This window comes from Chanodichthys erythropterus, chromosome 24 (genome assembly GCF_024489055.1).
Source record: "Chanodichthys erythropterus isolate Z2021 chromosome 24, ASM2448905v1, whole genome shotgun sequence".
Taxonomy (NCBI): domain Eukaryota; kingdom Metazoa; phylum Chordata; class Actinopteri; order Cypriniformes; family Xenocyprididae; genus Chanodichthys; species Chanodichthys erythropterus.
Genome location: NC_090244.1, coordinates 228,874 through 252,274, shown reverse-complemented (window position 1 = coordinate 252,274; position 23,401 = coordinate 228,874). Strand labels below are relative to the sequence as shown.

Below are 23,401 nucleotides of genomic sequence, written 5' to 3'. Positions count from 1 at the left end.
TGAATGCGGAAGTGCACGCTGTGTTTATCAGATGTAAACAGCAGCAAACCAACATTAAGCAGCTAACTTTAACATTTATACTAGTACAACCGACAGCCAAACACTGATTATGAGCGTGTAACCCACAGGTATGTTGATATTTCAGTGTTGTGAGAATGATCCGTTTATCGCGTGACCTTGTGAGTCTGTCCCAGATTCCCTACATTAGATCCATATTTCAGACAAGCAATGTCATGTTTACCAGAATGCATTTACAATAAACACAAGATGTGATTTATTGTGTGACATGCTGATGGTGTTAATAAAATAAACTCATTTATTGTGTCTGAAATATTGACATACTGAGCCAAATGTTAAAATACTTGTACTGTATCTGTTGTGGTTATGCTCATTTGAATAAGAAACTCACGGTAATTAGTACTTTAAGTGAGAAATGTGCTTCATTTTCATGAAAATGGTGCTAAAACGGCTTGTTTTTTAATGTAAAATAGATCTGATATTGGGGTGAAATTTGTGAAAGCTTATTTCTGCCACATAATGAAAATAAAAATGTTATTGTGACTTTTTATATCACAATTTTGACTTTTTTCTTGCAAAAAAAAAGTATTGTGAGATATAATTTCACATTTATTTTTTTAAATCTGAATTTTGAGAGATGTTAACTCACAATTACACGTTTATAACATGCAATAAAGGCCTTAAAGTCAGTTTTATCAAATTTAATGCCATAAGTTTTATGTTATACTATTTAGGATAACTAAGTCTTATTTATAATATCAAGAAGTCTTAAATTTGGGGACAAAAAAAAAGCAATTGCATAAGGCTGATTAATTTAGCGCTGCTCATTTCATAGTAAACCCAAACTCAAATCAGTTCCATGTCAGAAAGCAGCTTCCGTAGTAACGCGTGTTCTCCGGGTCCACAGGCGTCTGATGGCTGCTGAGGATCGCTCCGAGACAGAACCGTCAGGATGACCGTCGTCTGGCTGCTGGACGGCTGCGCACTGCGTTTGTGCCACAGGCCGGGCCGCGCGTCCGTCGCCCTCTCCTCGTCCCCGCTGAGGAACCCCTTCAGAACCAGAGAGCGGCTGAGCTGCAGGCCCGGGCGCGGCCGGAGGTTCTGGTTCTGCAGGGTCGGACCGTACGCCAACATCTCCGCCTTCAGCACGTCTGCGCGGCAGGGGGCGGCGGATCTGAGGTATCGCACGTCCCGTCTGCGCGGCGCTCTGGAGTCGGCTTGGAAAGCGGTGAGCGGGACACGAGCGGAGATTCTGTCCCGACTCAAAGCGAAAGAGACACCGCCTCTTTTATCAGAAGCCCCGCCCTCCACACTTCCTGCTACGCCAGCTAACATCCCAGAACAGGAGGAGAATGGAGTGACTGGAGCAACTCCGCCCACTGCACCTCGAGCTGCACCCACTACACATCAAGCCCCACCCACTGTGCCACAGGCTCCACCCACTACATATCAAGTCCCACCCACTGTGCCACAGGCTCCACCCACTGCATATCAGGACCCGCCCTCTTCCCTTGTTGCAGCTAAGATTCAAAAACAGAAAGAGCGTGATGTGGCCAGAACAGCCCCGCCCACTACACCCCAGGCCACGCCCACCGACCAAACCACGCCCCTTTTCCACCCGGGGTCCCTCAGCGCTCATCTGGGCGAGACCTACGACTATCTGTCTCATCATATCAACTCCTACTTCAGCAGCTTCACTAAACCCGATCAGAGCGCCGCTCCGCCTGCGTCCTCTCGCCCGGAAACCTCCTCGTTCTCTCTCGGGAATTACTTGAACTACTCAAAGCCGAGCGTCCAAGCCTTTGTGGGAAACTACATCAGCCCGCTGGTGCCGCGCTTCAGAACGGAGCCCAGGAGAGTGTCGACGGAGGCGGATAAACCTGCTGCTGATGGGGAGCGCTCAGAAGCGCCCGAGAGCAAAGATCCGAGCGCTGCGGAGGAGAGGGCCAGACGCCTGCAGCTCCAGAGAGAGAAGGTGCCGCTCGTATAATAGAGTCTTGACCTCTGACCTCTACCGTTCAGCCTCACGAGTGGTTTGTGTGTTTCAGATCGTGGCGCGGGTGAGCGTGGACAACCGGACGCGGGCTCTGGTTCAGGCGCTTCAGCGGGCGTCAGACGTGCGGCTCTGCGTCCGGCGGGTGGAGGAGCTCAGTCTCCATCTGCTGGAGTTCCCGGAGACCAGGTCCGTGGCCGTCAAGGTCAGTGCTGCCGTCCAGAGAGGAAACACTTCATGTTAGATCAGCTTAGCTTGTGATCATGTCCGGGATCAGTTATGGATGTTTATGAAGGAGCGGCGGTGGGTTTGTGCCATCTGCTGGTGCAGAGGAAGAATAAAAACTCTTTATTAAAGACATCATGAGTCGAAACTGACATATTAAAGTCAATTCAAGAAATTCAAAAGTTGAAATTGACATAAAAATTGAAATTATGAAAAGTCATCTTGAATATCATAATTATAACAAGTCAAAATATAAGTTCTAAAATTGACACAATTCATAAATCATAATTATGAGATCAAAAGGTTGAAATACTAAATAATTACATTATTATGAGAAGTTGAAACTCACACAAACATTGACATTTTGACATACCAAGTCATAATTTTGACTTTTAAATTATGACAAAAATAATTTACAAAACATAATTTGGGTTTGTCATATAAATTATGGCATATAAAATCATAATTATGAGATCAGAAAGTTGAAATTATGACACAAAATTTAAATTATTACATACAAAGTCATAATTATGAGATCAGAAAGTTGAAATTATGACACAAAATTTAAATTATTACTTACAAAGTCATAATTATGAGATCAGAAAGTTGAAATTATGACACAAAATTTAAATTATTACATACAAAGTCATAATTATGAGATCAGAAAGTTGAAATTATGACACAAAATTTAAATTATTACTTACAAAGTCATAATTATGAGATCAGAAAATTAATATTATTACGCAAAATTTAAATTATTACTTACAAAGACATAATTATGAGATCAGAAAGTTGAAATTATGACACAAAATTTAAATTATTACATACAAAGTCATAATTATGAGATCAGAAAGTTGAAATTATGACACAAAATTTAAATTATTACTTACAAAGTCATAATTATGAGATCAGAAAGTTGAAATTATGACACAAAATTTAAATTATTACTTACAAAGTCATAATTATGAGATCAGAAAATTAATATTACGCAAAATTTAAATTATTACTTACAAAGACATAATTATGGGATCAGAAAGTTGAAATTATGACACAAAATTTAAAATATTACATACAAAGACATAATTATGGGATCAAAAAATGAATATTATTACACAAAATTTAAATTATTACTTACAAAGTCATAATTATGAGATCAGAAAGTTGAAATTATGACACAAAATTTAAATTATTACTTACAAAGTCATAATTATGAGATCAGAAAGTTGAAATTATGACACAAAATTTAAATTATTACTTACAAAGTCATAATTATGAGATCAGAAAATTAATATTATTACGCAAAATTTAAATTATTACATACAAAGACATAATTATGGGATCAAAAAATGAATATTATTACACAAAATTTAAATTATTACATACAAAGTCATAATTATGAGATCAGAAAATTAATATTATTACGCAAAATTTAAATTATTACTTACAAAGACATAATTATGAGATCAGAAAGTTGAAATTATGACACAAAATTTAAATTATTACATACAAAGTCATAATTATGAGATCAGAAAGTTGAAATTATGACACAAAATTTAAATTATTACTTACAAAGTCATAATTATGAGATCAGAAAGTTGAAATTATGACACAAAATTTAAATTATTACTTACAAAGTCATAATTATGAGATCAGAAAATTAATATTACGCAAAATTTAAATTATTACTTACAAAGACATAATTATGGGATCAGAAAGTTGAAATTATGACACAAAATTTAAAATATTACATACAAAGACATAATTATGGGATCAAAAAATGAATATTATTACACAAAATTTAAATTATTACTTACAAAGTCATAATTATGAGATCAGAAAGTTGAAATTATGACACAAAATTTAAATTATTACTTACAAAGTCATAATTATGAGATCAGAAAGTTGAAATTATGACACAAAATTTAAATTATTACTTACAAAGTCATAATTATGAGATCAGAAAATTAATATTATTACGCAAAATTTAAATTATTACATACAAAGACATAATTATGGGATCAAAAAATGAATATTATTACACAAAATTTAAATTACTTACAAAGACATAATTATGAGATCAGAAAATGAATATTATTACACAAAATTTAAATTATTACTTACAAAGTCATAATTATGAGATCAGAAAGTTGAAATTATGACAATTTAAATTATTACTTACAAAGTCATAATTATGAGATCAGAAAATGAATATTATTACACAAAATTTAAATTATTACTTACAAAGACATAATTATGAGATCAGAAAATGAATATTACACAAAATTTAAATTATTGCTTACAAAGACATAATTATGAGATCAAAAAATTAATATTACACAAAATTTAAATTATTACTTACAAAGACATAATTATGAGATCAGAAAATGAATATTATTACACAAAATTTAAATTATTACTTACAAAGACAATTATGAGATCAGAATGTTGAAATTATGACAATTTAAATACATAGTCATAATTATGAGATCAGAAAATTAATATCACACAAAATTTAAAATATTACATACAAAGTCAATTATGAGATCAGAAAGTTGAAATTATTACACAAAATTTTAATTATTACATACTAGTCAAAATTTACGAAACATAATTTGGATTTTTCATATCAATTATGCCATAGAAAGTCAAAATTATGACATACTAAGTCAATTATGAGATCATAAAGTTGAAATTATGACACAAAATTTAAATTATTAAATACAAAATAATTTGAACCTTATCTCATAATTATAAAATGCTAAATCTTAATCGTGAGAAGTAGAAACTACAATAACATTGACATTTTGACATACCCAGTCATCATCATTTTGACTTAAAAAATAATTTACAAAACATAGTTTGAATTTTTCATATCAGTTATGGCAAAGAAATGATGACAGTTTTCTTATGTTGAGGAATTCTGCATAAATGAGTAAATGTGATCACATGTTCAGGAGCGTCTGTGTGCTTCAGGAGCAGGTGATCCCGCGTCTGCTGCGTCTGCGTCAGGCGGCCGACGAGTCTCTGCGGGCCGCGGTCCGGCAGGCTCTGGCTCTGGTGGGCTTCATCGATCCCGTGAAGAACCGCGGCGTCCGGATCCTGTCCATCGACGGAGGGGGAACCAGGTGATCCGGCCGCTCCCGGACCGTGTGCCGATGCCGTGAACGCTGCTGACTGTGTCCGTGTGTGTTTCAGGGGTCTGCTGGCTCTCCAGACGCTGCGCCGCCTACAGGAGCTGTCGGGGAAACCCGTCCACCTGATGTTCGACTACATCTGCGGCGTCAGCACAGGTCAGCCTGCCGTGAGTGTAGCGCCTCGAGGTGACCAGCGGAGGCGCTGTTGACACATCTGTGTGTGTGTTCAGGTGCCATACTGGGCTTCATGCTGGGCGTTTTACACATGCCGCTGAAGGAGTGTGAGGATCTCTACAGGACGCTGAGCTCCGACGTCTTCAAGCAGAACGTGATCGTGGGAACCGTGAAGATGAGCTGGAGCCACGCCTTCTACGACAGCCAGATCTGGGAGAAAGTGCTCAAGTGAGTCCCAGAAGCCTCTGTTAGTGTCACGCTCAGACGCCTGTCGCTCAAAGCCCTTTCTGCCTCTGAACAGGGAGAAGATGGGCTCGGACCTCCTGATCCAGACGGCGCGTATCCCAGACTGCCCCAAGGTACGAGGATCCCTCAGTCCTGACTCTGTGTGTGTTAGTTACAGTGATCTTGTGACGTCTCTCCACCAGGTGGCGGCCGTGAGCACGGTGGTGAACCGCGGTCCTCCGGTGAAGGCCTTCGTCTTCAGGAACTACACGCTGCCGGTCGGGGTGCGCTCGCATTACCGCGGCGGCTGCCGGCACAAGCTGTGGGAGGCCATCCGAGCGTCCTCTGCGGCTCCGGGATACTTCCAGGAGTTCGCTCTGGGAGACGACCTGCACCAGGTTTGAGCTCCACACTAACGTTCATGCAAAAACACACAGATCACATGATCACGAGTCAGCAGAGATGGGAATGAAGCGCTTCCTTTCATGCGACTGTCGTTAGTCAGTGAATGATTCGTTAGAGTGATTCTTTAGAGTGAATCTTGAGTGATTCGTGAACAGGAGTCATGTGTTTGAGTCTTTTGTTGGTGTCATGCTGTTGTTTGTGCGGCTCAGACTCGAAGCGTTTCCTCCGTCTCTGCAGATTCAGCACTAATTACTCTGATCAGAGAGATTATCTGATGAGATCTCATTAACATGACATCATTCACATCCGCACTGTTAATTATGAACTATTGCAATTTATTCATATTTTGAACAAGCTTTTGTTTTTATAATTTAGTTTATTTTTCAGTCTGTTTCCTGTTCACCTTATTCCAGCAGCATTGGTAATTTTAGTTCAGTTCAGTCTAATGTTTGTATTTGGGTTCAGCAGGTTCAGTGTCAGTGATGGTGACGCGTCCAGCCGTCAGTCTCTGATCTGAACGAGTTTATGACCGCAGCAGGACTCGACCGGCGTTAATATCTAAAGTTATTTCTGCCAGAGATTCCCCCTGTAATGCAGTATAAATCACACACCCATGTGACACTGAATCTCAGAGATTCGTCGCCTCATTTCAGATTACATTCATGTCTGAAACACATGCCAGAGGAAAGAGATTTTTATACATTTATACACTGATTTATTGTGTATTTCCTCATAAAATGTATTGAACACACATGGATTATTATTATTATTATTATTATTATTAAAAACTCATTTAATTTAAGGTGCACCAGTAATTTCTATATTGATTTGTTTCATTTTTATAGTTTTGAATACTAAAATAAAAATATTAGTTTGAATAATGATTATTATTATTATTATTATTATTATTAAATATAGTAATATAACTTTATAGGAATATGGTTTAATATATTTGATTTTTAAAAATAAAAAAAATGTAAATAATATCAAATCATTGTTATCATTAAATACTATTTTTCAGTAGCAATTTTTGTTTTATGGATTTGTTTAATTTTTTTATTTTATAATATAAAAAAAAATTGTTTGAATAATATTATCATTATAGCAATATGTTTAAGATAGATAGGTAGGTTAATTTAGTAATTAATTTTTATAATAAGTATTTATATTATAAAAAATATACATTTTATAAAAAAAATTTATATATTTAATTTTTTTAGTGAAATAAAAATATTATTTTATCGCAATATTATGTCTGTGAGGATGGATGTATAGATCATTTTTATCATTTTTATATATATGTATATTTTAAAACAAAATAAAGTTTAAATTAAGTTTGAATAATAATACTAAATTTATATTTCAGTAGTAATTTCTTAATTCGTTTCATTTTTATATTTTTTAATAATAAATGAATTCTGTGGTCATGTTAAATGTGGAAAAACCCTGTTTTCCTCCTCTGATGTGGTGTGACTCCTGTGGCTCCTGTCGGTGTGAGAGGGGATTGTGGGTAGGCAGGCGTCACTGCAGCACAACGCCGCTCTTGTTCGTTCAGTGTTTCCTCGATGAGTCAGTGTTTGATGAAGTGTTGCAGTGGGTTTCTGGAAAAGACACAAAAACCTGTTTAGTTTCTAATCGGATCTTTTATTTTGAAGTGCATGAGTGAGTCTTCTGTCGTCATGTGACCGAGTCTCAGATGAGCGTTTGAGATCCTCACATCTGCGTCTTTATGAGAGGAAATTAAAGAAGTAATTGACGATTAACGGCAGACCCACAGCTCAGCTACTGAAAACCTCAGAGATTCTGCCAAACATCAGAAGAGAATGAGTGAAGAACCAGTGTGTGTTTGAATCCAGTCGAGCGACAGTGTCCGTGTGTCTCGAGGTCATCACGCCTCATTACCTCATTACGCCTCCGTGACCTCTGACCTCTGGACTCACAGGCTTCAGATCAGCTTCAAGTTGTGAGAGAAACAGAGACTTTGATGGAACTGGTACAAGTCTTGATATCTTCAGTCATTTCTTGATGTTTGACAGAAACACTGAGGAAGAACATCACTTCCTGCAGCGTGTGTCTGCAGACCGACGCGTTCAGTGATCCGTTTTATAATCAGGACTGATACAAACTGAACCCTGAGAGACGAACTCTAATGAACAGAGGCAGAGATCGTTCGGATGGACTCGTTATTTTGATGATGAAATCAGTCAGATGTTCTGAGGATGTCAGTAGATGAATCTGTATCGCTCTTCACACGTTTATTTATCAGAACGGCCCTCTGTATCGCTTGACCTTTGACCCTGCTGTGTTTGCTGCTTGAGAGAGAGTGACATTAGCAGGCCGCGTGACCTTTGACCTGCCGAACACTGACGGCTTCAGCTGCGGTTTAGCCTGAAGTGGAAGATCTGTGAAGAGTTCAGTGTTGGATATAGAGACTCATTCATCTCTCTCTCTGTATCTGTTTTGTGTCTTCTGTCTTTATGGCTGATTTGGGGTCAGTTTTTACTCGTGGTCATCAGTGATGGGACGTGATACTCTGACGTTTCTCTGAGTCAAAATCAATAAGATTTTTTATTTTATCAGGATTTGATTGGATAGTGAATGTTGTGGTGTGATATTATTGGTTTATAATTATTTCTCCGCCCACATGGCCTTGATTACATCAGCAGGAAAGGAGTCATTTAACGATTTTTAATCATGTAAATCAGACAAATAATTATGCGATTTAGGAGGATAGTGATCGTTTATGAAGAGGATGTGATTGACAGCTGTCTAACTGATGATGTCACGCTGGACTGAGCACTGTGACTCAGAGCGGAGCATTATGGGTAAAAACACTGCAGTGATCTGCACCTTCAGTGTAAAAAGCTAAAATACTACGGTGAAACTTTATTTTTTTCCCAAAATCCCTTTTTCCTGTTTAAATTATTCTGGATTCCTTAATTTTTAATAACCAAAAAGCATGTCTAATGAAATTAAGAATTTAATAATGTATTACTCTTTACAATATACAAACATTAACACACATTTTCTGCCAAAATACCACCGTTACTACAGTAAAATCAGAGTAAATATAACCACATTGGTATTGCAGATAAAATATAACACGGATAACATTAAATAAATATTTTTGTTGAACTGGTTATTAGTCACTCAAACCTCTCGGCGTCGATCGCGTATATCCGCCATGTTTTGTAGTTTTTAACACTTTTTACTCGTGTTTGTAGTTCTGAACTGAATCCTCATCCAAAGCGCAATGGGTTGTGGGCAATATTAGCCTTTATAGTGTGCACACTTCGAAAATCTACCGGAAATAGCAGACCATCCGGGGACTTTTGGCATACTCTTTTCAACATACTATGCTATGGGACACACTTATTTTAATCTCACATACTATTTAGGATGGATAGTACGGACATTGGGACGCAGGGTGAGTCCCTATTGAGTCTCTATTGACCTCTATTGGATATATGTGGTCATTGCACTTTTTTTTTCTTTCACTATAATCCCTAAAGTTTTCCACAAACCTCTAGATGGCAGTATTATATCCCTAACACATAGAGAAATGTCCAAATACAATTTAGATTTAATTAAGTTCATCATTACAGTGATTTTTTCATTAAAAATCTATTTTTCATAAGCCAATTTATTATATTATAAGTAATTGTGCAGTAAATAGGTAAAAAAATACAAAATATCCACAAAAACACAGCATAAATGCATAGATGAGAAGTAAATAAAAAAATTATGTACAGTTTATCATATAAAAAATATATATTTCCTTATGCAGTCGCAATCTGACCCCGAAGGACTAAATTGTCGGTACAATTAAGAGACCCTACAGGGTTAACGTGAAGAAATGATGACAGGCGCTTTTATCTTTCAGAAATCCTGTGCTGTTATAATTTTTCTGGATTTAATACAAATTTATTATCAAAAGTGATGGAAATCAAGGCATAAAACATTGACAAATCAAATGAAAATTGAACGATTCCTTTTATTTCAGTGCTGCAAAACAGAGGTTAAATATTCTTTAAAATACAGAGTTAATTATTTCTGTCATCACTTGTTCAACTTTTATTTTGGCGGTTGTTTGTGTTTTCCAGTGTGTGGCAGTAATGGTGATTTTCTGCAGTAACGGTGGCTGATGTCAGATGTTGTGTTGGCTCAGGCCTCGTCTCTTGTTCTCTGAGGCGCTCGCGGCTCTGATGATGAAAGGGTCGTGGTCCCGCGGGTCTCGCTCTCCGCCGGCGCTGCGGGTCCCAGACGGCCCGGGCCCGCGGGTCTGTGCGCTAATGAGACGCTGCGTTTGAAGCTCAGAGACACACACACTTCCTCACACTGACCTGTGACTCCTCTCTCTCCTGCAGATGCTCATGAGTTTAGTGATAAATCATGTCTGGATAATCGAGATTAAAGTCGTTCTCAGGTTTACATGATAAACATCAGAGCAGATTTGACAGCGTGTATGTAATACTGTGTTGTGTGTGCGCAGGACGGCGGGATGCTGGTCAACAACCCCACGGCTCTGGCCATCCACGAGTGTCAGTGCCTGTGGCCGGACGTCCCGCTGCAGTGCGTGGTGTCTCTGGGCACGGGCCGCTTCGAGAGCGCCGGCAGCAACAGCGTCTCCTTCACCAGCCTGAAGACCAAACTCACCAACGTCATCAGCAGCGCCACCGACACCGAGGGTCAGACATCCGTCCGTTCTGCCGCTTTAAATGGGTGCATTCTGATTGGCTAGTTATAGTTATCCTCCTTGGTGGTCACATGACAGCATGTGAGATGATTGACAGCTGAGTTCATACAGCAGCGCTCGAGATTAAACACGATCACGTGGGTTGTTCATAAATCCCAGATTAACTCCCTCCTCCCTCTGTGATCACACGCACACAAATGACTCATGTGAGTCATCCTTCAGTGAATCATCCTCCAGTGAATCATCCTCCAGTGAATCATTTTCCAGTGAATCATCCTTCAGTGAATCATCCTCCAGTGAATCACTCTCTCTCTCTCTGTGTTTCAGAAGTGCACACTATGCTGGACGCTCTGCTCCCTCCGAACACGTACTTCCGCTTTAACCCGCTGATGAGCGAGGAGGTGGCTCTGGACGAGAGGCGGGGCGAGAAGCTGTCGCAGCTGCAGGCCGAGGCGCTCCGGTACCTAGAGAGGAACCAGGACAAGCTGAGACGGGCCGTGGGCGAGCTGAACCGGGACAAGAGATCCGTACAGAGCCTGACGGAGCGGCTGCGGCTCCGAGCGCTCATGTACGGGCTGTAGGGGGGTGCAGCCTTCCCATGATCCTCCTGCACACATCTTTCACTGAAACACAGTTCACATTCAATCTCGCACTGAGAATTTGACACGTAAAATGCAAATAATATTAATAATGTCCAGTAGAAAATAAGAAGATAAAGTAGGGTCAGCTTTATTTCTGCAGCGCTTTATACAGTACAGATCGATTCACAGCAGCTTCACAGTGATGAACAGGAAAATATCAGAATCAGATTCATCAGATATGAGACCGCCGTAAAGCAGCTCTACAGAACACAATAGAGTCATTATTCAGACCAATTCAGTTCATATTGATTGAGTTCAGTTCAGTTAAATGTTGATTAGTTTGATTCTGTTCAGTGCTGATTCAGTTCAGTTCTATGTTGATTCAACTCAGTTCATGTTGATTCAGTTCAGGTTGATTCAGTTCAGTTCACTGTTCATTCAGTTCAGTTAAATATTGATTCAATTCAGTTCTGTGTTGATTCAGTTCAGTTCTTTGTTGATTCAATTTAGTTCAGTGCTGATTCAGTTCATTGTTTATTTCAGTTCAGTGTTGAACTGTTGATTCAATTAATTTCAAAGTTGATTCAGTTCAATGTTGAATCAGTCCAATGTTGAATCAGTTCAGTTTAATGTTGATTCAGTCCAATGTTGAATCAATTCAGTTCAATGTTGATTCAGTTCAGTTTAATGTTGATTTAATTCAGTTCAGCGTTGATTCAGTTCAGTTCAATGTTGATTCAGTTCAATGTTGATTCAGTTCAGTTTAATGTTGATTTAATTCAGTTCAGCGTTGATTCAGTTCAGTTCAATGTTGATTCAGTTCAACATTGATTCAGTTTAATGTTGCTTTAATTCAGTTTAGTGTTGATTCAATTCAGTTCAACATTGATTCAGTTTAAAGTTGATTTAATTCAGTTCAGCGTTGATTCAGTTCAGTTCAATGTTGATTCAGTTCAATGTTGATTCAGTTCAGTTCAACATTGATTCAGTTTAAAGTTGATTTAATTCAGTTCAACATTGATTCAGTTTAAAGTTGATTTAATTCAGTTCAATGTTGATTTAATTCAGTTCAATGTTGATTCAGTTCAGTGTTGATTCGGTTGAATTCAGAACTGTTCACATTTAAAAGACATTCAGTACTATTGATTTGACTGCACTGACACTATCAGTGAGAATAAACCTGAGCTGAATAATGACGATTGAAGTTTTCATCACTGATTCAGTTATTTTCCTGTTTATCACTGTGAATCTGCTGTGAATCAGTCTGAACTGTAGAAATATCATCTGACTGGACTTGTGTAAGCTGCTGTCGATCAAGAGTCTGAATTGGAAACGAGTCCTGATATGATCTGATTCCAGCACTGATAATGACTAAATTAATGTAATTAAAGTCCTGCAGACCACTAGAATGATCACGAGGACAGATGAACTCTGAACGCACTTTAACCTCTCACGTTTGATCATTTACAGTGTTTTGACTGAGAGATGATGTATTTCTACAGGCAGCTCATATCTTACAGTATAAACACACACACACACACGACTGATCTCAACTCTGCATGTGTGAGAAACACTACAGGCTGACCTCTGACCTCTGCTGACACTCTACCTGTTAGATGTCGGCTGTGTTATTGATCTCATTTCTAATTGTTTGTGGCCTTTGATTCTGACTCTCTCCACTGTTTTATCCACATTATTTTTAACGCATGCAGTCATTTCTGGTTTCATTCGCTTCCAGTTATTTATGATCATATTAAGTTATTGTACCCATAAACACACTGCTCTGGTTTTTATCATAGTTTTACCGTTTATGCACTTTGTCATTCTTCTAGTTATTTATCTAAAGAGGATAATGAATCTGAAGTCTCACATTCACAGGAAAGAGCTGAAATAATGTGGACGACGCTCATATTTAACGTGTGTGTGTGATTCAATCACATGAATCAGTTTGAGTGAATCAGTGAATGACAGGATGAATCGATGAAGGAATCTCCAGAAAACACTGAAGACTGATGAAGAGCTGCTGTGATTTAGTTTGAGATTGTTTTGATCCTGATATTTCACGATAATAAAAAAATAAATTAATTTGTGTTTTTGTCTTTCCTTCTGAACTGCATCAGTGTACAGTCAGTGTGTGGAGTGTCTGTACTAAACTCAGCTCACACACACACACACACACTCCGATGGTGGTCAGTGACACTGATGCCTTTTATCAGATCAGATATTAAGATAAAGTCTGTCTGAAGAGTGACCGATCATGATTTGAGACTCGTTTGATATAATGAATCATCTTAATTTGCTCAATTTTTGATGTGAAACACGACTGAAAGATGTTGAGGTGAATGTTTCACACTATCTGATCATTCATCTGTGATGAATCTAGTCACAGCTAGAGGATGTTTGTCTGGTTTAACCAATCAGCTTCCAGCACCACAAACCTCCATTAGTTGATTTAATGAACGTGAGGGGGTCTGTTAGTAGATTAAAGTGAGGTGTGTGTGTGTGTGTTTCTGTCTTATTTTCCAAACATTCTTAAATCAAGATACATTTACTGAAGAAACAGAATGACTGAAGATCTTGATTTTTGTTTATGAAAATGAAGTGAGTTTGTGTTTAAAACACAGATATCTGCCAGTGGAGTCATAAAAACTCTTCTGGAGTCACTGTGATTCTTCTCAGCACAAACTCTGTGGAAATGAATCACAGATCAGAGCTCGTTCAGAATCGATGGAGGTCAGTGTTGTCTGAACGCGTTTCTTCTTCATGTTCCACAGAAGAACGAAAGGTTGGAGCGACATGAGGGCGAGTAAACGATGTCTGAGCTGTTAACTAACAGCTAAAGATCAGTGATTCAGCTGTGTGTTCATTGTTAGAAGCTGATCACATGGATGTGACTATTGTGAGTCAAAGTTATAGCACCACCAACTGGCAGCTTTTGAAAATGCTTTTTTGTGAAAGGTTTCTTGATATCTTAATTACTGTTGCCATGGCAACACATCAAACAGGTGTTTCTGAGGCTCGTAGGATGCTTCAAATGGCATGAAACTCGTTGGCCAGTAAACATGGGCAAAGCCTTAGAAATGAGGAGGGGCTCTACAGCGCCACCTTCTGACAAAGGTGGTGGTGGGGGGGGTTACCTACAGTCACCAATCTCAGCTCACATATTTTTCTCATTAAGCTGGACAACTTTCTAATTTACAGTCATTAGCTCGAACCAACAGGAAATCAAATATTTTGGTCAACATGAAACAAAGACACTGAGGATGTTAAATTACAAACGATTCGAACATTGTTGCCATGGCAAGGGATAGCCGCTGGGGTTTGGGCCCATCATCGCTGCTGGCAGCTATATTTGACATGTATCTCTTTAACAGACACTTTAGTAACACTTTCTATGAATTACTATAATGCTTATAATGAATAGCTCCATTTATACTTATTTATAAGTATTACTATTTTATAAATATATTTATAGACGTATTACTGCATTATAAGTGTAGTTACAATTATATTATTTTTATAATTACCTATAAGCCATGTATTACAGGTAATTACTGATGCTTTTGACACAAACATCACAATCAATAGCAGGGTTCAGGAATAAACTAGTGCTCAGTTTATCAGCGCTGAAGCTGAAGTGTGTGTGAAGATGAGATGTTATGATTGTTTTTTAAATGATAATATTTCGAAACATTTTTGGTTCCTCAAAGAACTTCTCAGTGATCATCAGTTCTAAGAATCATTTTATGTAAACAAAGTTTTGTTTGTGCAATGGAAAGATCCTCGAGCCTGTATGTCTGTGTGAAATCAGTTTGTTATGCGCTGAACTCTAGATATTCTGCTTCTCCTCATCAGTGCTGGGGTTCACTGATCTGTGCGGAAGAGACTCGGTTCAGTGAACTCGTGAATCAGTGAATCAGAGTGTTTACGGCTCTGTTCTCAGACGGGACGCCTGGCTGATCTGAAACTGAATTCTGGGAAATCTCCAGTGATGTTTTCCTGCATCCAGTGAGAAACCTCAAAACAAGCTCGTCAGCTCGGGCTGCTGGAGCACTGCGCGTCCCCGCGAGAGATCAGCGCGCACCCGCGATCCGCGGGCATACTGGAGATGAGCGCGCGGAGAGTCCAGTCAGTCGCAGCGCAGGACAGAGACAGTCACAGGACCGCAGACCAGAACCAGAACCAGGACCAGGACCAGCGGGTTTCAGTAGGTCAGTAACTGGTGTTTTATATCATATCTCTCGGTTTAATCGCGTGATTCAGGAGTTTTGCGCGCAGAAACGCGCAGCTGTCAAACGCTCGGGACTGTAGAAATGTGTTCAGAATTGCTCAATTCTCGTTTTTCTCATGATAATGACGTAAATGACGTGAGATGTGTTGTTTAATGAGGTAAATGATGTGAGATGTGTTATTTAATGAGGTAATATCCTCTCGAGTGCTGCAGATGTGACGATACTTCTCTTATTTCGGCTCATTTATGCGAGTTTATCTCGTTTATTAGTCAGTTTAACTGTCAGACTGTCATGAAAGATCATTTCTGCGATACTCTATCTGTGTTGTGTAGTGTTGTGTAATGTGGTGATGTTGTAGTAGTAGTTGTGATGTTGTGTTCAGGTGACGCGAGCAGGTGCGGCGCGGGAGCGCGCGCGCGGTTTGAATCAGATTATATCCGATTATTTTCATTTGTGACTGACGTTTTTCTCCACAATTAATGTGAAAGCCAACAATGTTATTTAAATTAGGGCCCGGGTCAGGATTTTTGTTTATAAGTTTAAAACTAAAGCGTTCCTTCAGGTTCAAGTTTTCTGTAACTTGTTTTACTAGTCAGAATAGAAGAAAAACTAGTCCTATGAAAAAGCATATATACATATATATTTATATATACATAATTACCTTATATTAACACAGCTATATAAATATATAGGCTATATATATATGGGTCATTCTACAGAATTGGTTCAGTCAGAGTCAGAAAAAAAATATTTTTCCACAAATTTTGTATAATTGTATAATATCCAAGGAACACACATGGATGTGACTATTGTGAGTCAAAGTTATAGCACCACCTACTGGCAGCAGGAAGTGTGTCACTTTCAAAATGCTTTGAAATCCCCCTCTTAATTTTACCCAATTTGCTTCAAACTTCATCAGAATAATGTCAAAACATGGCAGGTGTACCCTGTGAAAGGATTCTTGATATCTTAAATACTGTTGCCATGGCAACACATCACACTTGGGTGTTTTTGAGGCTCGTAGCATGCTTCAAATGGCATGAAACTCGTCGGCCAGTAGACATTGGCGAAGCCTTAGAAATGAGTGTGGTGGAGGGGCTCTACAGCGCCACCTTCTGACAAAAGTGGGGGGAGGGGGTCACCAAACTCGGTACACATATTATTCTCATTAAGCCGGACAACTTTCTAATTTACAGTCATTAGCTCCGACCAACAGGAAGTCAGATATTTTGGTCAACATGAAACAAAGACACTGAAGATGCTAAATTACAAACGATCTCGAACATGGCGAGGGACAGGCGCTGGGGTTTGCACCATCATCATTCTCATATTGTGAAAGTTTTGGAATATTTTTCCTCTCCCCAAATTTGTCACTACTGAAACACAATAACCAATAATTTAATAAGAAGGGTCACATTGACCTGTTAAGATTTTGTTCACATCTACCTTGGAAATATATATTTTGCTATTTTTAAAAAAGCTTTCACAGGTAAATCAATAACAATTACAACATTAACAATATTTCAAGTGTAATTTATGAGATTGTATTTTGAATCCAATCTTTCTTTGTAAAAGTCATAAAGTTTATCAAACTGATTTCAAAGTGAAGGATTCATTAGTTTGAATAAACATTGAACCAAACACTATAATAACATCTGAGTTGATTATTCAATATACTTTATTTCTGACAAATCATCCATGTTTCGGTCGTGATGCACAGTTTCAGTGACAGTAATGTGTTGGTAGTGACACATCACATGACACGATTTAACTCACATACTAAAACACTGATGTGCATAACTGTACTAAAATTGTGTTTATTTCCCCCAAAATAAATGATAATGTGTTCACTTTTGTCACTACCAAAACAATGACGTCACTCATGACCACAACATGTTTCGGTAGTGACTTTTGAGCCGCTCAAAGATGATGATCAGCACATGGTTATCTAGCACAGTTCTGAACAGTTGAACACATAAACACTATATTTTATTGAATAACACCCAAAAAACGTTTTGGTCGTGACTGTTTCAATAGTGAATTTTTGATTTTCAGACTTTTAAACACATTTAGCTCAGAATGATGATCTGCTGTGAAAGAGAGGCTGTGAGAGGAGGAACACAGGAATATCTCCTGATCAGAAATGTAGAAGTGTGTTAAAATCAGTCTCAAAGACAAACACACACTGTTTCAGTGACGTGAACATAAGGGACAGTTTTCTTTACATGAAGTTTCATGATTTAAAAATAAAATACAATAAAATAGATATTTTTTAACTTCATTTTTTTTAAAAAGAAAAATCAAAAATATATTTTTAAAAACAACAATGGAAAAAATGCAAAAAATTATTTCAATATCATTTTCATAAGTGTAAATTTAGGGGTCAGGGTTCAGGACAGACTCCTCCCAATTGAAAGTACCCAATTAATGATGATTTTATATATATTAATTTCACAGATATTTTTTAAATATTATTGTGGGATTCAGTAGATAATAGAAGGATCTTAGTAAACATCTGAAATGTGAATAATTAAATGCTTTTTAATGTGTTTTGGTTGTGGGACAGCAGTTCTGTATAATGGACCATAAACACATTGTTTTCAAATGTCCAAATGGGGTCATGTTTAGCTAACTTCTGGGGATCCTCACACTCACACACACACACACTCACACACACACACTCACACACACACACACACTCACACAGACACACACTCACACACACACACACACACACACACACTGCATTCCATTACTGGGTCACATCTCCCAATTAATACAATGCTAATGAGTGCGACGGTTCATTGTCTGCCGCGCCGGAGCTTTTCAATAGCAGCTCAACCGTCACGCCGACAGATCCCAGTCTTCCCGACAGTATTTGGGACAGCGGATGACTGGAGACTGTGTTTGCGGCGTTGGCAGAGCGAATATGTTTCATGATGAGCTCATTTCAGCTTCCCAGCGATCCATAACCGGCAGATGGGCCGCATTAGACGAGGCTCCGCAGACACGTGTGTGTGTGTGTGTGTGTGATGCTCATGGGAAAGAAGCGTGTCGTGGGAGGAGTGGCTGGACGTGAATGCCACCGTGGGCTGCTGAGGCATGCTGGGTATTCTGCATGAAGATGACAATAACTCTCTCACACTCGTGACGTCGTCACAGATTCCTCTCGTATGAATGTAATCATCAGGAGGTGATCTCTCGCTCCGGCTCGGCCTGCTTCTGTCACTGTCTGAAGAAGATTCTTCCTCTCCTGACGGGTTTGAAGCCCAAAAATACCTGTCATCTGAGCCAAACACAGATATATTCAGCATTTTCATTACACTGAGTAAATATAAATGAGCTCATGGTGTTTATAAATGAAATGATGTTCATATTCTCTGGATGATCCTGATTAATGCATTTATTCCTGTTCTACATGATTTCTGACTCTGATTTGCATGCAATTATAATATCTCTTTCGGCATCTTTATCAGGCATATTAATATTTAAGAATGAGTTTGAGTTCCGCTCCTCCTGATTGGTCGGTGTCTGTTAGATCAGGTGATGTGTTTCCTGTGTTTATGTCAGGTTATGAGGATAATCTACAGGCAGCCGGTCCGTGTTGACACTATATCTTAATGTGTGTGTGTGTGAGATCTCTGAGGAGGGGGATGCGACGGACAAAGACGGTCTGTTTGGTGTGTGTGTGTGTGTGTGTGTCTTTATCTTCAGCAGTGTGTGTGGGGCTCCTTAAGTTCAGCAAGAAGCGGAGCTCTGGAATGTTGTGTTTAGGGCTTCCCAGCATGCTCCGCTGCACTCTGACTGACCTCTGAGTGACAGATGATTCAGGACAAATGACCAGTGCACTGATGATGTCGCTCTGTCCATCACTTCAGCAAACATGAGTGATAATCATTCACTGTCAATCATGTCAGGAAGAAATATGAAGCATCAATTTCTTATTTTTCCCCTAAGTCAATTTATTTATTTATATTTGTATTTATTTATTTTTTAATGTTTATTTAAATATTTTTAATTTATTTATTAATGTAAATATTTTTATTTTTATTTTTTTACACAGAGTTTTTGGAGCCGGTTTGAAAGGCCGTCGTCTCTCAGTGTTTATAGACTGAGAGACGAGTGAAATGATGTTCTGTGGTGATGTTCGGATAAAGTCGTGATGCAGTTCAGGCTGTGATGATCATAATAAATCTGCAAAACAACACAGAGACGCTCCCTTCAGCCTCTCCAAATCCTCCTCAAATTTGCATAATCTCAAGAGGCCCGACACACACACACACACACACACACACACACACAAAAAGAAAAAAATCAAGATGGCGCCTCTGTTTGTGTCTCCTACAGTACTTTAGTTTTGCTTTAGTCCTTCTTTTATACTTTTGACCGTGAAAGCGTACGATCATCTGACGCTCCTCGACTGAAGATGGAGCGCTGCTGCTGTACAGAGAGCTCGTGTCCATCTCCAGGGGTTAATAAAGACCTTCTGAAGCGGAGCGATGAGTTTGTGCAAGAAAAATATTCACATTTAAACAAGTTATGAAGTCAAATATGTAGCTTCCGCCATTTCACCTTCTGTGTTTAACGTATGAAGAAAGTGTAAAACTCTCGCCATTTACAAGGCTTACACTACATCCTACACATTCCCTATCCAACTTACGGAAAAAGTGACGCGATGCCAGTTTACACTTTCTACATGACTTCAATATGTTTTCTTACACAAACGCATCACTTCACTTCAGAAGGCCTTTATTAACCCCTGGAGCCGTGTGGAGCACGTTTATGATGGATGGAGACTCTTTCTTTAGCTCATACTCGTTGATCCCGTTCACTGCCATTATAAAGCTCGGATGAGGATATTTATTAATATTTCTCTGATTGTGTTCATCAGAAAGAAGCTAGTCAAATACACCTAGGATGGCTTGAGGGGCTGATCTTCGTTTGAAAGTGAACTGATCCTTTAACCTGGTCAGACGTTCCTCCAGAGCTGAGTCTCTAGTGTAAACTAGCGCTTTATAAATGAAGGTGACTTGATCATCATGAAACAAACTGCAGAAAATATTCTATAATTCTCCCTGTTGTTTGTGTTTTATGAGTGACGGTGTGTTTGCTGGTGAAGAATGACTTGATTTGAGACTGAATGAAGTGTTTTACTGCTTTCTGAATGTGAAATGAACTGCTGTGAAGCTGAAAGATGGTTAGGAGAACTGTGTGAAGAATTGAGAAGAAATGACCCAAATATTGACAAAAGTTTAATATATATATAATATTATAATATAAATATATATATATATATATATATATATATATATATATATATATATATATATATATATATATATATATATATATATATTTAAAAATGTCTTTCTGTGTCTCCTTTTAATAATCATAAATTCTGTGGAATGAAAAAAGAAAGGCCATTTTTAATTAGGTTCATTTATATGTATATCTCTCTTTATGATACATTGTTATGGATTTCAGAAATGTACATCTACAAATCACAGTTAGTTAATAATGTATTAATTTGAGATGGAAATGAATACATGTTTGTGCACTAATGATTAGGATATATAGAGAAGTGTAGCATTGATTCTAGCATTGGTGCAGATCTTTTTACACAGTTTTAATCTTAAATCATGGCAGGACTTGAAGATGCAGCACTATATTGTTCTCGCTTTAATCTGGAACTGAATGAACATTTTTGGAAATGAATCAAAGGAAGAAGTCTCTAATCTAGAGAAACAGATGGGATGGAAAAGGACAGTCACGGCTGGTGATCAGGTCCACCGCAGCGCTCACTGTACGGTTCTTCATCGTCATATTAAATCAAGCTCACCTGAAACAGCTCAAGGTCTTCAGGATTACTGGAGAAACACGGGCCGTGAGTTTGATCAGGAAACAGGATCTTCAGAACCCCTGGTTTGATCCATCAAAGTCACTGCTGAATTTATAGTGTTGTCATGTGGGACCAGCTATTGTCAGGATGGACCAAATCTCATTTGAAGACTTGTATTCCCTTGATCCTTATAGTTAAGGGGTTTAGATGAGCATCAGCTTTGAATCTGGATTCTGCTTTCAACAGTCAGACCTCAACTTAAAATATGAGTCCATATTCATCTATGCTCTCCAATTTCTCAATATAAATAAGGCTTTAGATCTCAGCACAGTTCTGAAACAGCTCTTCTCAAAGTGTAAATGACATTAATCTATCGGTCGACTCGCTCTGTCAGGGTATTGATCAGTCAGGTGTAGCTCTTGCTCCAGCTTCATGCAGTGTTTGACGCGGGTCTGTAGATCTCACAGCATCTGTCTTCTGTTTGTAACGTGATCGGCTCGGGTTCCTCTCGTTCTGAACCGCAGGAAAACAAGAATAGTATTGACTCGAGTATTGCGACATTTCTGTGGACGCTTATGTCCAACACAACTGAACATTAAACGCTGTCATGTAAATCTGCAGACGTTTGTTTCAGGGTTTGTCCATTAGGCTGTTGTTGTTGTTGTTTACATTAACGAGGCGTGAGCAGGAAGAGCATTGAGAGTAATGCAGGACTGATGGACAGATCGACTCTGTGGGGAAGATCTCAGATTACAGATGGAAGGAGAGAAGCACAGTGGAGAGAAAACACCTCGAGTTTATTGCTGTGTGTGTGAGAGAGAGTGTGTGTGTGTGTGTGTGTGTGTGTGTGTGTGTGTTTGAGAGTGTGTGTGTGTGTGTGTGTGTGTGTGAACAGCAAGGGGTGTTTAATCCAGACACTGTGACAGCTTGGCTCTCTCCTGCTTTCACTGCTGCACTGAGACCAATCAGCCTTTATTCACGTCCAGAGGAATCATGTGAAACTTCCAGTCACACCAAATGGAGCTGATCTGAGGACAGTTTTGCTCAGATTTCATAAAAAATACATCACACTGCAAAAAAAGATGTGATTCAGGAGTCAAGATCATCTCTGATATACTGAAGGATCCAAACTGCACACTGAACACTGAATTCAAAGGGAAGAGTCTGTATTTCTTTCTTGTTTTCCAGATATCTGTGCTGGAAAACAGCAAATATCTGCCAGTGGAGTCAGAAAAATAATCTTGTCTTCCTTTTGAATTCAGTCTATTATTCTGACTCCACTGGCAGATGTTTGTTCTTGTTTCAATCACTTTCAGTCATTTCTCTTCTCCACTAAATGCATCTTGATGTTCAGACGGAAACCCTGAGGAAGAACATGATGTTTTGTCCCGTCTGAAGCCGTAATGTCCCGTCGGTGGATAACAATGCCGGTCTTGTTTTGCTGTTCATTGCTGGTTGGATCATAATCTCCCTCCTCTAATCTTCGTCTGGGCTTGGAAATGCTTATAAGAGATTGAGGTCAAAAACCCATTAAAATCAGCACATTAGAGCTGAATCAAATGAAAAACCCTCCACACATCAGTCAGGAGGTCACGTGACTCGGAGATTCGAACGGGCCAATCACAAGAGGCCTGAGGACAATAGGTATTAGCGCTGTTCTTCAGGAGCCTAATTCAGTCTGTCAGCTGTGACTCGCTCAGATTCACACTGATCCGGGATCAGCGGCACGAACACGACCCGCGCCTCACTACACCAGCAGCACAGCTCTCAGATCAGTGTATTTATACCTTAATATGAACGGTTATTCTTTATGAAACAGTATTTGTGTCGATTAGAAACAAAACACAAGCAATGATCCTCAAATCCTCTTCTTCTATTC

The 23,401-nt window shown here is 38.7% G+C and overlaps 2 protein-coding genes across 10 annotated transcripts in view; both read left to right on the top strand.

Moving 5' to 3' along the window:
* LOC137015151 (calcium-independent phospholipase A2-gamma) lies at positions 1-13,511 on the top strand. 3 transcript variants are annotated; one of them, XM_067379892.1, is made up of 10 exons: positions 1-128; positions 926-1,993; positions 2,067-2,216; positions 5,210-5,361; positions 5,432-5,526; positions 5,601-5,772; positions 5,846-5,903; positions 5,973-6,167; positions 10,667-10,862; positions 11,198-13,511. In XM_067379892.1, exons 2-10 carry the CDS (start codon positions 971-973, stop codon positions 11,449-11,451), a joined length of 2,295 nt encoding a protein of 764 aa, XP_067235993.1. In that variant the 5' UTR covers positions 1-128; positions 926-970; the 3' UTR covers positions 11,452-13,511. The 3 variants fall into 3 exon arrangements, with proteins under 3 accessions (XP_067235993.1, XP_067235992.1, XP_067235994.1); XM_067379891.1 differs by having other exon boundaries at positions 5,846-6,167; XM_067379893.1 differs by lacking the exon at positions 10,667-10,862 and having other exon boundaries at positions 5,846-6,167; positions 11,198-11,397.
* A 1,996-nt stretch (positions 13,512-15,507) lies between these two features.
* nrcamb (neuronal cell adhesion molecule b) overlaps positions 15,508-23,401 on the top strand; it is a 51,466-nt gene continuing 43,572 nt past the window's right edge. For 5 of the 7 annotated variants that reach the window (XM_067380406.1, XM_067380404.1, XM_067380405.1 and 2 more), the window contains exon 1: positions 15,509-15,662. The gene's annotated coding sequence lies outside the window, so the exon portion shown is untranslated. Of the gene's footprint in view, positions 15,663-23,401 lie in introns of all 7 variants that reach the window. The other 2 variants (XM_067380408.1, XM_067380402.1) reach the window with 2 other exon arrangements.